Source organism: Oncorhynchus tshawytscha, linkage group LG07 (assembly GCF_018296145.1).
Source record: "Oncorhynchus tshawytscha isolate Ot180627B linkage group LG07, Otsh_v2.0, whole genome shotgun sequence".
NCBI classification, from domain to species: Eukaryota; Metazoa; Chordata; class Actinopteri; order Salmoniformes; family Salmonidae; genus Oncorhynchus; species Oncorhynchus tshawytscha.
Genome location: NC_056435.1, coordinates 56257416 through 56272977, shown reverse-complemented (window position 1 = coordinate 56272977; position 15562 = coordinate 56257416). Strand labels below are relative to the sequence as shown.

The 15562-nt window shown below is 42.6% G+C and overlaps 1 protein-coding gene across 2 annotated transcripts in view; it reads right to left on the bottom strand.

Annotated features, from left to right (window-relative positions):
• LOC112254883 (calcium/calmodulin-dependent protein kinase type 1D) overlaps positions 1 to 15562 on the bottom strand; it is an 18257-nt gene extending 2695 nt beyond the window's left edge. Inside the window, exons 1-13 of one of the 2 annotated variants that reach the window (XR_002954207.2) lie at positions 15465 to 15562; positions 14147 to 14252; positions 9679 to 9804; positions 9508 to 9582; positions 9058 to 9196; positions 8605 to 8728; positions 8225 to 8300; positions 7890 to 8002; positions 1366 to 1444; positions 1128 to 1215; positions 687 to 1006; positions 459 to 570; positions 251 to 304 (exon numbers count right to left, since the gene is read on the bottom strand). Coding sequence is in view for 1 of the 2 variants with exons in the window: in XM_024427837.2 (XP_024283605.1) it covers positions 498 to 570; positions 687 to 1006; positions 1128 to 1215; positions 1366 to 1444; positions 7890 to 8002; positions 8225 to 8300; positions 8605 to 8728; positions 9058 to 9196; positions 9508 to 9582; positions 9679 to 9804; positions 14147 to 14232 (1299 nt within the window). In the remaining variant the exon portion in view is untranslated. Of the gene's footprint in view, positions 305 to 458; positions 571 to 686; positions 1007 to 1127; positions 1216 to 1365; positions 1445 to 7889; positions 8003 to 8224; positions 8301 to 8604; positions 8729 to 9057; positions 9197 to 9507; positions 9583 to 9678; positions 9805 to 14146; positions 14253 to 15464 lie in introns of both variants that reach the window. The other variant, XM_024427837.2, reaches the window with a different exon arrangement.

The window sequence follows — 15562 nt, the reverse complement described above, 5'->3', positions numbered from 1 at the left end:
GACAGAATGTACACTTCTAAAGCTTCATCGACAGTAGCTTGGGTCAGAGAAATTAAAGTTTGCATTTGTGTGTGTGAGTGCATACATTTGTGCGTGAGTGTAAATGTACTGCACTGTAATTGGGTATGAACACAGGTCTTCCTGTGTTCTCCTCTGGAGAAGGTTCAGGCCCCGGGTCCTTGCTATGGGCCCCTGGAAATCTCAGAAGAGCACTACAGAAATGAACCAGCAGGAGGCAGCAGACACACACCTGTAGAGCAGCAAGGAGTGGCTCAAACTTCTTGACTGCAACACTGCAGAAACACTGGAGAGAGAGAAGGGGGGTTCACATGAAGATTCGTATAATTAAAGTGAGAAGTTGGGTGTTTTCCTATCAACTTATCTCTCTGCATTTTGTTTATTGTGTGCATGAGTGTATTCAAAAGAACATGCATATTGTGTATATGAGACCAATTTACCTTGACGTAGTTGAATTGATCCTCAGGCCAATCAACCAATCACATGACAGAACACACCCCAGTTTGCATCGTCTGGCCATTCCTATTGGTCGCCCTGTCCATGGCGTCACAGCTGTAACACGACATTAAATAGCAGAGCCTTCAGAACCACAGATTCTACACTTAGTGGACATATCTGAACCCCCCCCGACTGCTACATTCCCCTCCACTCAGTCCACTTGGACTCACCTCTTAGCTGCCGTGAATGAGGAGCAATTCTCTGCGTTATATGTCTCCATGACGACCGGCGCGTGCATGGGCTCGCTGTGACTGGCTCTCAGGCCCCGGTTCTGTGCCTCTGGAGGGGTCATGTGACACATTGGGATCGGGAGGTTGCTGTTGGAGTCAACATCCTCTGTGGGGATGTTGTTGACACCCCGCAGGGGATTCTGGGAGTTGCAGGGGTTGATGGCTATGGCAGGGATGGGAGGGAGAGGGGCGTCGGGGTCGGCGTGGGCCAACTGCAGCTTCTTTATGTGTTTGATGGCTGCTGTGGCGTTGAAGGCTTGCTGTAACACACACAAACACACAGGAATATTAGCATTCATATGTTTGTATAAATAAATCGGGTTTTGTTAATAATAATAATATAATAAATGTATGTATGCTAGCATACTGTATGTTGCTCACCCTCCATTTGGACTTAGCAAAGTTCCTCTGGATCTGCATGCTGACTGATTTATAGATGTCCTGATCCCTTGCTGTCTTTCCAATGACCCTGCAACAGGAAATGACATTGATAGGGTCACCAGGAGCTAGTAATAAACAGGAAAGAGTGAGCTACCTAGACACTGATCTGAGGTCAGTTTCCTATTTTGATGAGACGAGCAGAGGATAGGCTGATCCTGGATCTGTGTGTGTGACTCACCAGGGGTGTCTGAGGGCCTGTTCTGTGGTGAACCGTTTGTTAGGGTGCTTCTGCATCATGTTCCGGATGAAGTCTTTCGCTATGGAAACAGAGACAGACAGAAACATCAACAACTGACATGGAACTTTCAGCCTTCTAAAAATTATGAATATCTTTAATATATACAGTACCAGACAAAAGTTTGGACACACCTACTCATTCAATGGTTTTTCTTTATTTTTTAAACTATTTTCTACATTGTAGAATAATAATGAAGACATCAAAACTGTGAAATAACACATATGAAATCATATAGTAAACAAGAAAGTGTTAAAACAAATCAAAATATATTTTATGTTTGCGATTCTTCAAAGCAGCCACCCTTTCCCTTGATGACGGCTTTGCACACTCTTGGCATTCTCTCAACCAGCTTCATGAGGTAGTCACCTGGAATGCATTTCAATTAATAAGTGTGCCTTGATGAAAGTTAATTTGTGGAATTTCTTTCCTTCTTAACACGTTTGAGCCAATCAGTTATGAGAAGGTAGGGGTAGTATACAGAGATAGCCCTATTTGGTAAAAGACCAAGTCCATATTATGGCAAGAACAGCTCAAATAAGCAAAGAGAAACTACAGTCCATCATTGCTTTAAGACATGAAGGTCAGTCAATACGGGTCTCAATCATAGGCAGGTGTCGTTAGTTGTCTCTGATTGAGAATCATACTTAGGTAGCCTTTCGTGGGTGTTTATTTCCTGTTTAGTGTTTTGTCATTCACCTTACGGGACTGTTCGTTTGCTGTTTATTGTTTTTGTTCAGTGTTAATTTTGCTTCATTAAATTATGGACACTTACCACGCTGCGTTTTGGTCCTCCGATCCTTCTCGCTACTCTTCCTCAGAAGAGGAGGACGAGATCCCTTACAGAAACACCCACCACAAAGGGACTAAGCAGCATGGTAATGGGCAGCAGCAGCGATCGCAGGACTCCTGGACTTGGGAGGAGATTCTGGACGGCAAGGGACCATGGGCACAGGCTGGAGAATATCGCCGCCCCAAGGCTGAGCTGGAGGCAGCGAAAGCCGAGAGGCGGTGGTATGAGGAGGCGGCACGGCGGCGCGGCTGGAAGCCCGAGAGGCAGCCCCAAAAATGTATTGGGGGAGGACGAGATCCCTTACAGGCAGGCTGACCTGACCACCTGTTACGCGAGTGCAGCAAGGAGCCAAGGTAAGTTGCTATCTAGCATTAACTTCTTACGGCTGAGATCCCGTTAACGGGATCGATACAGCCAGTGAAAGTGCAGGGCGCCAAATTCAAACAGAAACTTCATAATTAAAATTCCTCAAACATACACGTATTTTACACCATTTTAAAGATCAACTTGCTGTAAATCCCACCACAGTGTCCGATTTCAAAAAGGCTTTATGACGAAAGCATACCATCTGATTATGTTAGGTCAGTGCTAGAGGTTGACCGATTAATCGGAATGGCCGAATAATTAGGGCAGATTTCAAGTTTTCATAACAACCGGAAATCTGTATTTTTGTACGACAATTTTTTTTAATACAATTTTTTTTTTACAACTTTATTTAACGAGGCAAGTCAGTTAAGAACAAATTCTTATTTTCAATGACGGTCTAGGGCTAAATGCCTTGTTCAGGGGCAGAACAACAGATTTTTACCTTGTCAGTTCAGGGATTCAATCTTGCAACCTTACGGTTAACTAATCCAATGCTCTAACCACCTCCCTCACGAGGAGCCTGCCTGTTACGAGAATGCAGTAAGAAGCCAAGGTAAGTTGCTAGCTAGCATTAAACTTATCTTATAAAAAACAATCAATCATAATCACTAGATGATATTACTAGTTTATCTAGCATGTCCTGCGTTGCATATAATTGATGAGGTGCGCATTCGCGAAAAAGGACTGTCATTGCTCCAACGTGTACCTAACCATAAACATCAATGCCTTTCTTAAAATCAATACACAGAAGTATATATTTTTAAACCTGCATATTTAGCTAAAATAAAGGTTAGCAGGCAATATTAACCAGGTGAAATTGTGTCACTTCTCTTGCGTTCATTGCACGCAGAGTCAAGGTATACGCAACAGTTTGGGCCACCTGGCTCATTGCGAACTAATTTGCCAGAATTTGACGTAATTATGACATAACATTGAAGGTTGTGCAATGTAACAGCAATATTTAGACTTAGGGATGCCATCCGTTAGATAAAATATGGAACGGTACCGTATTTCACTGAAAGAATAAACGTTTTGTTTTCTAAATGATAGTTTCTGGATTCGACCATATTAATGACTTAAGGCTCGTATTTCTGAGTGTTATTATGTTATAATTAAGTCTATGATTTGATAGAGCAGTTTGACTGAGCGATGGTAGGCACCAGCAGGCTCGTAAGCATTCATTCAAACAACACTTTCGTGCGTTTTGCCAGCAGCTCTTCGCTATGCTTGAAACACAGCTCTGTTTATGACTTCAAGCCTATCAACTCCTGAGATTAGGCTGGCAATACTATAGTGCTTATAAGTACATCCAATAGTCAAGGGTATATGAAATACAAATGGTATAGAGATAAATAGTCTTATAATTCCAATAATAACTAGAAACTTCTTAACTGGGAACATTGAAGACTCATGTTAAAAGGAACCACCAGTTTTCATATGTTCTCATGTTCTGAGCAAGGAACTTAAACACTAGCTTTTTTACATGACACATATTGCACTTTTACTTTCTTCTCCAACACTGTGTTTTTGCATTATTTAAACCAAATTGAACATGTTTCATTATTTATTTGGGACTAAATAGATTTTTATTTATGTATTATATTAAGTTAAAATAAAAGTGTTCATTCAGTATTGTTGTAATTGTCATTATTACAAATATACAGTGCCTTGCGAAAGTATTCGGCCCCCTTGAACTTTGCGACCTTTTGCCACATTTCAGGCTTCAAACATAAAGATATAAAACTGTATTTTTTTGTGAAGAATCAACAACAAGTGGGACACAATCATGAAGTGGAACGACATTTATTGGATATTTCAAACTTTTTTAACAAATCAAAAACTGAAAAATTGGGCGTGCAAAATTATTCAGCCCCCTTAAGTTAATACTTTGTAGCGCCACCTTTTGCTGCGATTACAGCTGTAAGTCGCTTGGGGTATGTCTCTATCAGTTTTGCACATCGAGAGACTGAAATTTTTTCCCATTCCTCCTTGCAAAACAGCTCGAGCTCAGTGAGGTTGGATGGAGAGCATTTGTGAACAGCAGTTTTCAGTTCTTTCCACAGATTCTCGATTGGATTCAGGTCTGGACTTTGACTTGGCCATTCTAACACCTGGATATGTTTATTTTTGAACCATTCCATTGTAGATTTTGCTTTATGTTTTGGATCATTGTCTTGTTGGAAGACAAATCTCCGTCCCAGTCTCAGGTCTTTTGCAGACTCCATCAGGTTTTCTTCCAGAATGGTCCTGTATTTGGCTCCATCCATCTTCCCATCAATTTTAACCATCTTCCCTGTCCCTGCTGAAGAAAAGCAGGCCCAAACCATGATGCTGCCACCACCATGTTTGACAGTGGGGATGGTGTGTTCAGGGTGATGAGCTGTGTTGCTTTTACGCCAAACATAACATTTTGCATTGTTGCCAAAAAGTTCAATTTTGGTTTCATCTGACCAGAGCACCTTCTTCCACATGTTTGGTGTGTCTCCCAGGTGGCTTGTGGCAAACTTTAAACGACACTTTTTATGGATATCTTCAAGAAATGTCTTTCTTCTTGCCACTCTTCCATAAAGGCCAGATTTGTGCAATATACGACTGATTGTTGTCCTATGGACAGAGTCTCCCACCTCAGCTGTAGATCTCTGCAGTTCATCCAGAGTGATCATGGGCCTCTTGGCTGCATCTCTGATCAGTCTTCTCCTTGTATGAGCTGAAAGTTTAGAGGGACGGCCAGGTCTTGGTAGATTTGCAGTGGTCTGATACTCCTTCCATTTCAATATTATCGCTTGCACAGTGCTCCTTGGGATGTTTAAAGCTTGGGAAATCTTTTTGTATCCAAATCCGGCTTTAAACTTCTTCACAACAGTATCTCGGACCTGCCTGGTGTGTTCCTTGTTCTTCATGATGCTCTCTGCGCTTTTAACGGACCTCTGAGACTATCACAGTGCAGGTGCATTTATACGGAGACTTGATTACACACAGGTGGATTGTATTTATCATCATTAGTCATTTAGGTCAACATTGGATCATTCAGAGATCCTCACTGAACTTCTGGAGAGAGTTTGCTGCACTGAAAGTAAAGGGGCTGAATAATTTTGCACGCCCAATTTTTCAGTTTTTGATTTGTTAAAAAAGTTTGAAATATCCAATAAATGTTGTTCCACTTCATGATTGTGTCCCACTTGTTGTCGATTCTTCACAAAAAAATACAGTTTTATATCTTTATGTTTGAAGCCTGAAATGTGGCAAAAGGTCGCAAAGTTCAAGGGGGCCGAATACTTTCGCAAGGCACTGTATATATAAAAATCGGCCGATTAATCGGCATCGGCTATTGGTATCGGCATTGAAAAACCATAATCGGTCGACCTCTAGTTCCCACCGTGAAGCATGGAGGAGGAGGTGTGTTGGTGCTTTGCTGGTGACACTGTCTGTGATTTATTTAGAATTCAAGGCACACTTAACCAGCATGGCTACCACAGCATTCTGCAGCGATACCCCATCCCAGCTGGTTGAGAGAATGCCAAGAATGTACAAAGCTGTCATCAAGGCAAAAGGGGGCTACTTTGAACAATCTCAAATATAAAATAGATTTTGATTTGTTTAACACTTTGTTGGTTTCTAACTGATTCCATGTGTTATTTTATAGTTTTGATGTCTTCACTATTATTCTACATTGTAGAAAATAGTAAAAAATAAAGAGAAAAATAAAGATTGGCTTAACGCACCACCACTAATGACCTGTGGAGCTTTTCAAAGTAATGTTTTCTTCACCTCAAACAGCAAGCAAACCATGTCTGTTTTTACATCCATTGAGAATTACAATAGTTCCTCAATGTACTTGAAAAATCTTTCCAGCTCTCTCCCTTTCGATAACTCCTCAGCATGAAAGGGAAAAATGTCATGCTCTGATCCTGTGGAAACGTCATAAAAAAGGCCTATCAGTGCTTGACTTGGACTGAAATAGGTTCAGGTACTAATTTTGGGTGTTGGTACTGTTGATATTGAAATGCAGGAGCTCCACAATACTTTTGAGCTGATATTCTATAAGAGGAAGAGGAGCTCAAGCAGTAGAACATTTGAGGTGCCGGTACCCAGCTCCGGTGAGCTTCTTCCCAAGTCAAGCACTGCTTCTTATCTCGGGCAAATGTTTTTATTTGGGTTTTATTTCCTGCAGTGTCTATTAGTGTCCAAACGCACGGACGCTTTCACACTCTATATTGCTATAGAATTTTCACAAATGCCTTACTCTACATCTGTAATGTCTCCTTCCAACTCACACTCTCAAACACATAGATCCCCTGAACGCAGCTCACTTTCCAGCCCACTTTCCAGCCCACACTCTCAAACAGATAGATCCCTTGAATGCAGGTAACTCTCCAGATCCCAATCACCTGAATTCTGATCACACACCTGTATGTTATTTACACACACTAATTAGTTCAGTTCTTTGCACCCCATCATTGTGGGGTATTGTTTGTTTTGGCACACATTCTATTCGGAGCTCTGTTTATTTCCGTATTAGTCCTCCCGTGTATCGTAGTGTTTGGCCATCCTTGCTAACGACACCACCCTGCCTGTACTTTTGCCTATTAGATTTCCTGTCAACCTCTTGCCTGATCTCCCGGACTACGTTACTACCCTTTCCCTGCCTGTACTGTTACCTTTTTGGAGTATGCCTGCCCCTGGACCCAGCTACCTGCCTCCTCCTGTGTATGACCTTCTGCCTGCCCCTGGACCCAGCTACCTGCCTCCTCCTGTGTATGACCTTCTGCCTGCCCCTGGACCCAGCTACCTGCCTCCTCCTGTGTATGACCTTCTGCCTGCCCCTGGACCCAGCTACCTGCCTCCTCCTGTGTATGACCTTCTGCCTGCCCCTGGACCCAGCTACCTGCCTCCTCCTGTGTATGACCTTCTGCCTGCCCCTGGACCCAGCTACCTGCCTCCTCCTGTGTATGACCTTCTGCCTGCCCCTGGACCCAGCTACCTGCCTCCTCCTGTGTATGACCTTCTGCCTGCCCCTGGATCCAGCTACCTGCCTCCTCTTGTGGTCCTTTATTAGTAATAAACACCTCCTGCGCTTGAAACCAGCACTCTGTCTCCCATCGTACTCATTACAACGTCATTCCCAAACATTCTATGAATTTATGAAAACGACCATATCTAAGTGCTCGCTTGTCAGAAAATGTAAAAAAAAGGTAGCATATTCTTCTTGGAGGTGTATATGAACAGATCTTAATAAGATTTCATGTTTCTAAAATGCTGTCAGTTCCACTTTAAATACCCTTGTTGTTGATGTGGTGGTATGTCTTACCTGACTCAGAGATGTCATCCCAAAAAGGCGAGTGGAAAGCGTAGTCGGCCCTCATGATCTTAGCGAACAGACGTGTCTCGTTGTCCTCAAAGAAGGGAGGGTAGCCACACAGCCTGTCACACAGAGAGAGAGGGGGAACATAGTCATTTTACAGAGTTAACACAGAGAGAGAGAGGGAACATATAGTAGTTTTTAAAGAGTTAACATAGAATTACAATAACTTTTCCCAAAAGTGATAGAACTACCATCTCACAATGCAGTCATCCTGATACTATGAAAGGGTTGAGAGGAGGTGCTGGCAGATATAGATCTAGAAGTCCTAGATAGGCACTCACAGGATATATGTGATGACTCCTATGGACCAGCAGTCCACTGCCTTGCTGTAGGGTTTCTGAGCCAGAACTTCAGGGGCTGTAGAAGATCAAATATAAACAGGGTTAGATACCATGCTAATACTATCTAGCGGTGCAATGAAGCTTTACTCTCTATTTCAATGACCAACCATCTAACACACACTTGCTGCACATCTGCATTAAATGAAATCGCATTGGTCACATGCGTTGAATACAACAGTGTAGACTTTACTGTGAAATGCTTGCTTACGAGCCCTCTGCATCATTGGGAAGGGCTCGTAAGCAAGCTTTTCACGGTAAAGTCTACACCTGTTCAGCGCATGTGACAAATTTGACTTGATTTGACACACACACTCTCTCACCAACATATCCTGGTGTGCCGCAGGCTGTGGACATCACTCCGTGGTCGGACATCTTGGACAGGCCGAAGTCACTGATCATGATCTTGGAGTTCTCGTCTGAGTCGAAGTATAGCAGGTTCTCTGGCTGCTCTCACACACAGGGAGACAGAGGGGGAGAGGGTCAACAAGCAGCAGAGGAACTGTTCTCTCAACATGGTATACAAAAAATAGATGGGTTCGAGGTTCGCTGTGAGTAAAGTAACGCTCCTTATACTTTCAATGCATTTTCTAGTAAAAAGTGGGTAAATGCTTATGTGTGTTTACCCTCCAATACACCACTGATGATATAGTAACGTGTATGAAATATGTTTGGAGTGGCAAATTGTATATTCTTTATTGACCTTTTAGCTACATTAAAATGTACTTTGATCCCCACTCTCTACCAGGTATGTTGACTGTGTGTGTGTAACATACCTTGAGGTCCCTGTGCACTATGCTGTTCTCGTGAAGGTAGTTGACCGCTTGCAGTACTTGGCGGACCAGCTGGCTGGCGTCCTTCTCTGTGTACACCCCCCGATCTATGATACGGTCAAACAGCTCTCCACCAGACACCCTAGGAAAGAACACACACACATCAGAATCTCCCCACCATATTCACCATCATCATCCGCATCATCACCATAAACATCCTCGTCATCACCATAAACATCCTCGTCATCACCATAAACATCCTCGTCACCACCATAAACATTATCATCTTTGGCATCACCATCATCAGCATAATCATCATCACTATTCTCATCACCAGCATTTACAACCCTTATTAAACACCCGACTAATACAGCAAGTTCTCTAAAATAGTAACATTTATCTGTAGGCTAATACATGTATTTAGCTTATGTAGTGATAAGGGTTTGCACTCACAGCTGCATGACGAGGTAATAGTGTGTCTGAGTCTCATAGAAATCTTCCAGTCCAATCACATTGTCATGTCTTATCCTGAGAGGAAGATTGAGAGATATGTGATGTTAACTTGTTCAGGTGTGAGAGTGTGTAAGAGTATGCGTGCGTGTGTGTCTGCGTGCGTGTACTCACTTCTTCAGCACAGTGATCTCGTTCTCTAGGTTGCTACAGCTGAGGTGTTTTTTCTTCAGACACTTCAGGGCGTACAGGTTTCCTGTCTTCTTCTCTCGCACCAAATACACCTCGGAGAACGAACCCCTACACACCCACACAGACAGACAGAGAAAAAGGTTAGTAGTAGTAGTAATAGTAGTAAGGCGCCCCTGGAGGAAATTAGGGTTAAGTCTCTTGCTCAAGGGTACATTGATAGATTTTTCAAGTTATCGGCTCTGGTTCTCGAACCAGCGACCTTTTGGTTACTGGCCCAACACTCTAACAGCTAGACTACCTAACGCCATGTGCTGTAGGTGGAGTCACCACCACCCAGCCTCACTAGCCAGGCTCATAGCTGACACACAGCTAGGAACGAGACGAGGGTGTCCCAGATAGAGGCTCAGGTATGGCCTGTGCTCCTGAGGCCTGTGCTCCTGAGGCCTGTGAATAGCAGCAGGGCAGGACTAGTGCTCAAGCACTTTACATAACCCAGCCTGAATCTCAGGACAGGGACCACTAAAATGATTGATTGATTGAACTGATTAGATCATTAAAAGTAGTAGTCTGCTCAAGCGGGAGACAACATAACATACATAAAAAATGATTGCCGATAAAAACACAATAAAGCCCGGAGGCTTATTTCCATTGTGGTCTTAATTTGTTCATTGTGTCCGTTTGTCTCTGTCTGACCTAGCACAGTCAACCCTGGATGAACCCTGAGCAGGGTGGGTTGTTTCTTCGTCAGACCAAACAAACACCCCAGCCATAACATGACATCAGGAGAGAAGTTAGTGTTAATGCATGGGAGGGAGCCAAAAGGATCCTAAGACTCAGAATGGATCTACCCTCCATCTGCTGATTTCCCTGTTTGAAGGAGACCAAGGTGAGGGTAATCCTCTGTTTAGCAGACACTCTGGGCCTGACCGTCACATTACGACACCTGTGAAACCGATGCAATGAATGTGTTTGTGCCCAAAGACATCACTGTCTGGGAGAGACAGACATACAGACAGACACAACTAGGCCTGGGTTCAAATACTGCACTATTTGTTTTCTTTCAAACACTTTGATTGAGCTTGCCACTTCGCTTCCTGGCAAAATGGGACCAATATACTAGTTCTAAAAGTGCAAATTCCTCTCATCTGATATTCCTAAAAGGCTCCATCAGACACTTAACGTATTTGAAAGAAAATTATACTAACTGAACCCAGGTCTGATGAACACACACATACAGATACTTCAATTCACACTCAAACTCACACATGCAGACATGCAGGCACACACATTCCCTCACACAGTAAACACACAGACACACAATCCCAGGCCCCTAATCCTATAACAGAGTTAGGATGTTCCTGGGCTGTAATGACGTCATTGCTCACCTGCCTGGCTCACACCTCTCTCTCAACGTCAGCCTCTCATTCACAGCCAGGGATGTTCTGGAGTATAAGCTGCTTGAGGAGAGGCTGATGAGTTGAGCAGGAGCCTCAGATAAACAGGCCAGGGGCCAGCAGACATACCACTCTCACTCTGCAGATATCAGCATTGTGTGGACAACTGGACAACGCTGTTTCTTCTATTTGATATCGCAAAGCACAACAGACTCTGAAACAGTCATAAAGCCCCCTATACCCCACACATACTGTACATTCAAACACATGGGCTTAATGTATAAACACACACAAAACACCAGTGTTTTCCCTATATGCTGAAGAAAATCCTAGGGGAAACACTGCAAAAACGAATACCAACACATGCACATGCCCACAAGCTGACATGAACACATGGCCGCACACACACACAGACAAGCACACACTCAGGCACAAATACACAACCAAACATGTACGCTCACACACTGGGCAGATATTAGTTAACCATTTTTACTACATTCTCAATGTCCTGTCCTCTTTTGGTTACTGTTGCTATCTCATCTCAAAAATCTCTAAAGAATTGTCTGTACTTGGGTCCTAGTTGAACCATATCTAAAGAGAGAGAAGCTGTATTGTGTGAGCGCCAAGTATTCCACTTCAGTTGATAAAGAAGACCTGCCCTGACCTGGGTCCTGATAATCTGATAATCTGGGTGGAATGTTCAGGCCCGTCCAGGATTATAGTGCCAAACTAGGATCCTTCTCTGGAAACCGGTAAAGTAGGTCTCCTGGAGATCCACTCAATCATGTAATAATGGCCCTTTTCTCTGAGTTAAGAAGCTGACAAGAGTCGCTGCCCAGCAACAAAGGTCCACTGAAAACGACCAAGCAAAAAATGTCTGCCGTGCATCACCCAGGTAGATTCTACATATTAGATGATGTGAATTATCCCAAAAGCTAAACAATAGTGAAGACATCAAAATGATGAAATAACACATGGAATCACGTAGTATCCAAAAAAGTGTTAAACAAATCTAAATATATTTTAGATTTTAGATTCTTCAAAGTAGATACCCATTGCCTTGATGACAGCTTTGCACACTGTTGGCATTCTCTCAACCAGCTTCACCTGGAATGCTTTTCCAACAGTCTTGAAGGAGTTCCCACATATGTTGAGCACTTGTTGGCTGCTTTTCCTTCACTCTGTGGTCCAACTCATCCCGAACCCTCTCAATTGGGTTGAGGTCAGGTGATTGTGGAGGCCAGGTCATCTGATGCAGCACTTCATCACTCTCCTTCTTGGTCAAATAGCCCTTACACAGCCTGGAGGTGTGTTGGGTTATTGTCCTGTTGAAAAACAAATTATAGTCCAACTAAGCGCAAACCAGATGGGATGGGGTATCGCTGCAGAATGCTGTGGTAGCCATGTTGGTTAAGTGTTCCTTAAATTCTAAATAAATCACAGACAGTGTCACCAGCTAATCACCCCCACACAATCACACCTCCTCCTCCATGCTTCACGGTGGGAACCACACATGCGGAGATCTTCGTTCCCTTTCTCTGCATCTCATAAAGACATGGCGGTTGGAAACAAAAATCTAAAATTTGGACTTATCACACTAAAGGACAGACTTCCACCGGTCTAATGTCCATTGCTCGTGTTTTTTGGCCCAAGCAAGTCTCTTCTTATTGGGGTCCTTTAGTAGTGTTTTCTTTGCAGCAATTCGACCATGAAGGCATGATTCACGCAGTCTCTGAGTAGTTGATGTTGAGATGTGTCTGTTACTTGAACTCTGTAAATATTTTTTTTTTGTGCTGCAATTTCTGAGGCTGGTAACTCTAATGAACTTCTGCAACAGAAGTAACTGGGTCTTCCTTTCCTGTGGTGGTCCTCATGAGAGCCTGTTTCATCCCAGTGCTTGATGGTTTTTGCGACTTCACTTGAAGAAACTTTCAAAGTTATTGACATTTTCATTAAAGTAATGATGGAATGTCATTTTCTTTGCTTATTTGAGCTGTTCTTTCCATAATATGGACTTGGTCTTTTACCAAATAGGGCCTTCTTCTGTATACCACCCTTACCTGGTCACAACAACTGATTTACTCAAAAGCATTAAGAAGGAAAGAAATTCCACAAATTAACAAGGCACGACTGTTAATTGAAATGCATTCCAGTTGACTATCTTATGAAGCTGGTTGAGAGAATGCCAAGAGTGTGCAAAGCTGTCTTGATACTTTGAAGATTTGTTTAATACATTTTTGGCTAGTACATGATTCCATTTGTGTTATTTCATAGTTTCCACTATTATTATACAATGTAGAAAATAGTAAAAATAAAGAAAAACCCTGGAATGAGTAGGTGTGTCCAAACTTTTGACTGGTACTGTGTATTTATTAATTAATTAAATGTTTTTGTTGTTGGGCAGATAGGTTCCCGATATCCCAACATCATAACTAGCTACAGTACCAAGAAGCCATTTCAGGCTATCAATCAAGTTAGAATAGCTAGCTTGTCTAACTATTTTAGCTGTCATGCTGGCTGGCAAGCAATTATTAAATGTACTGAATAAGATTCACATTCCTTTTAAACTTTTACCCAGATTTTAGCAGAGATGCAGAGGAGCCTATTTAGTTTCTTTAAAAAGAAAACACCAGTCAGGAGGATACAGACAGCTCAAGAGGTATGCTTAGATATAAAGAAAATAGAATAGAATTAATCATAATGATTATGGCTCTAAATTGTAGGAAAAAGCTGCTTCAGGTGTATGAAAAGTGCTAAATTCTCCAACTTCCCGACGGGGGGCCTAGCCCCCTTCAGACCACCGCCCAGCCATTCTTTATGTCCCCTCAGATTTTTGGGGTGTGTGAGGGCCCTGCCCAAAAGTAAAAGTGCTTTGAGTTATAGAGTAAAACACATTAAATGGCTTGAGGCACAGAGACAGAGTTAAAAATGAAATTAAAACCTAGACACCAAGGTTTGCCTACAGTGTCCCCTTAGAATGATTAAGTGGTGGTTTTAAACACTGACCTGGCTAGGAAAACCCTCCAGGCTCCAATCATATCAGACAAAGTACTTACGATCCCAGCGCTTGTTTGAATTCGAACACATCTCTGATGTTGTTGGTGACTTTCTTCCAACTGCAAGTTATTTCTTTGCGACCCATGTTGTATTCACTGCAGGCTCCTGGAACAACAACATACAGACAGGCAGGTTTACTCTTCTGTCTCGTTAAGACTGGGCTGTCTTAGATGTATATACCTCGATTTTTGTAAAGACAACCCTCACCACACATAAAGAGCATGACCAAACACTTTGGGCCAGTGTTTCACAAACGGCGGGTGGGTACTGGGGACCGACCCACTGGTAGGTCACAGCCAGTTCCTCTTGGGTCACGTCTTAGGACTAATATGGCTAGACACATCGTTTGGGCACAAGAAAGTTTGAAAGGCTTCAAGTAGATCACAAAACAAAAAATGTTTGGGGACCACGGCTTTGGTGGATATCTCTGTTAGATACCTTCATTTTGTATACAACCCTGTTTTCCTTACATAAAGCTTGCATGTTCAGTATGAGGTCAGTCATGATTGGGCTAAGCTTGTTTGTACCTATTACTTACAGAAGGCCCAAAGGGGTGCAGGATTAGAGCTGTACTGTAATGCCTAGTAATGGTTACTTTTCTATCCCCCCCTCCTTTCTCTGCCAATTCAGGAAACAGATTACTGCTGATTCCCTGACAAACCCCCAAAACTTGGTCTACTTATCATCCTGACCTTCACATGAGGCAGTTGTTGTGCCTCAAACTCTCACAAAGCTGGTTGTTTATTTTTAAATCAGCATCTGAATAAAAAAGTATCTTAAGCCCCCTTGAGTTCTCTGAATGCCATCAGGCATACCAGGCAACATAGAAAGTGTAGGTAGACCATGGTAGAATTCCATTTTGGGAGAATCCATAAATGGAGTTGGTCTTGTGTCCATTCCATGCAGATTTCCTTTTGTAAGCTTTGTCCAGTTTAAAATGAATCCAAAAAAACAACGTCTTTTCCAGATCATTCATAATATCCAGTAGCACTGTGGGAAGAATCCGGTTGATCATCCGATAGCATCCATCCAATAGGTCCTCAGAACAGTGCATAAAATGTTCATATTCCTTTTACACATGGATAAAGGTGGATGTTGAAAACTATGCCCATATGAAACTGCAGTAAATGCTTCATTTCTTGAAGCCAGAGATAGCACTTCATTTCAATTATATAACATGCTCTATTTTATTTTTACAAACAACTTTATTTTCTCTAATAATGTAGCCTAGACTAAACACTGAAAACACTGACACAACAACAAAGTCTTTAGATCTTAATAACTGAGTGGAAAAGTAAAATGGCCATTTGTTCTTACCTTAGCTGCAGAGGAGCGAGCGGACACTTTTTGAGGTATCTCGATAGACCTACCTGCCTCTTCCCTGCAGACACTTCTGCCGAGCGTCTAGGGGGCGT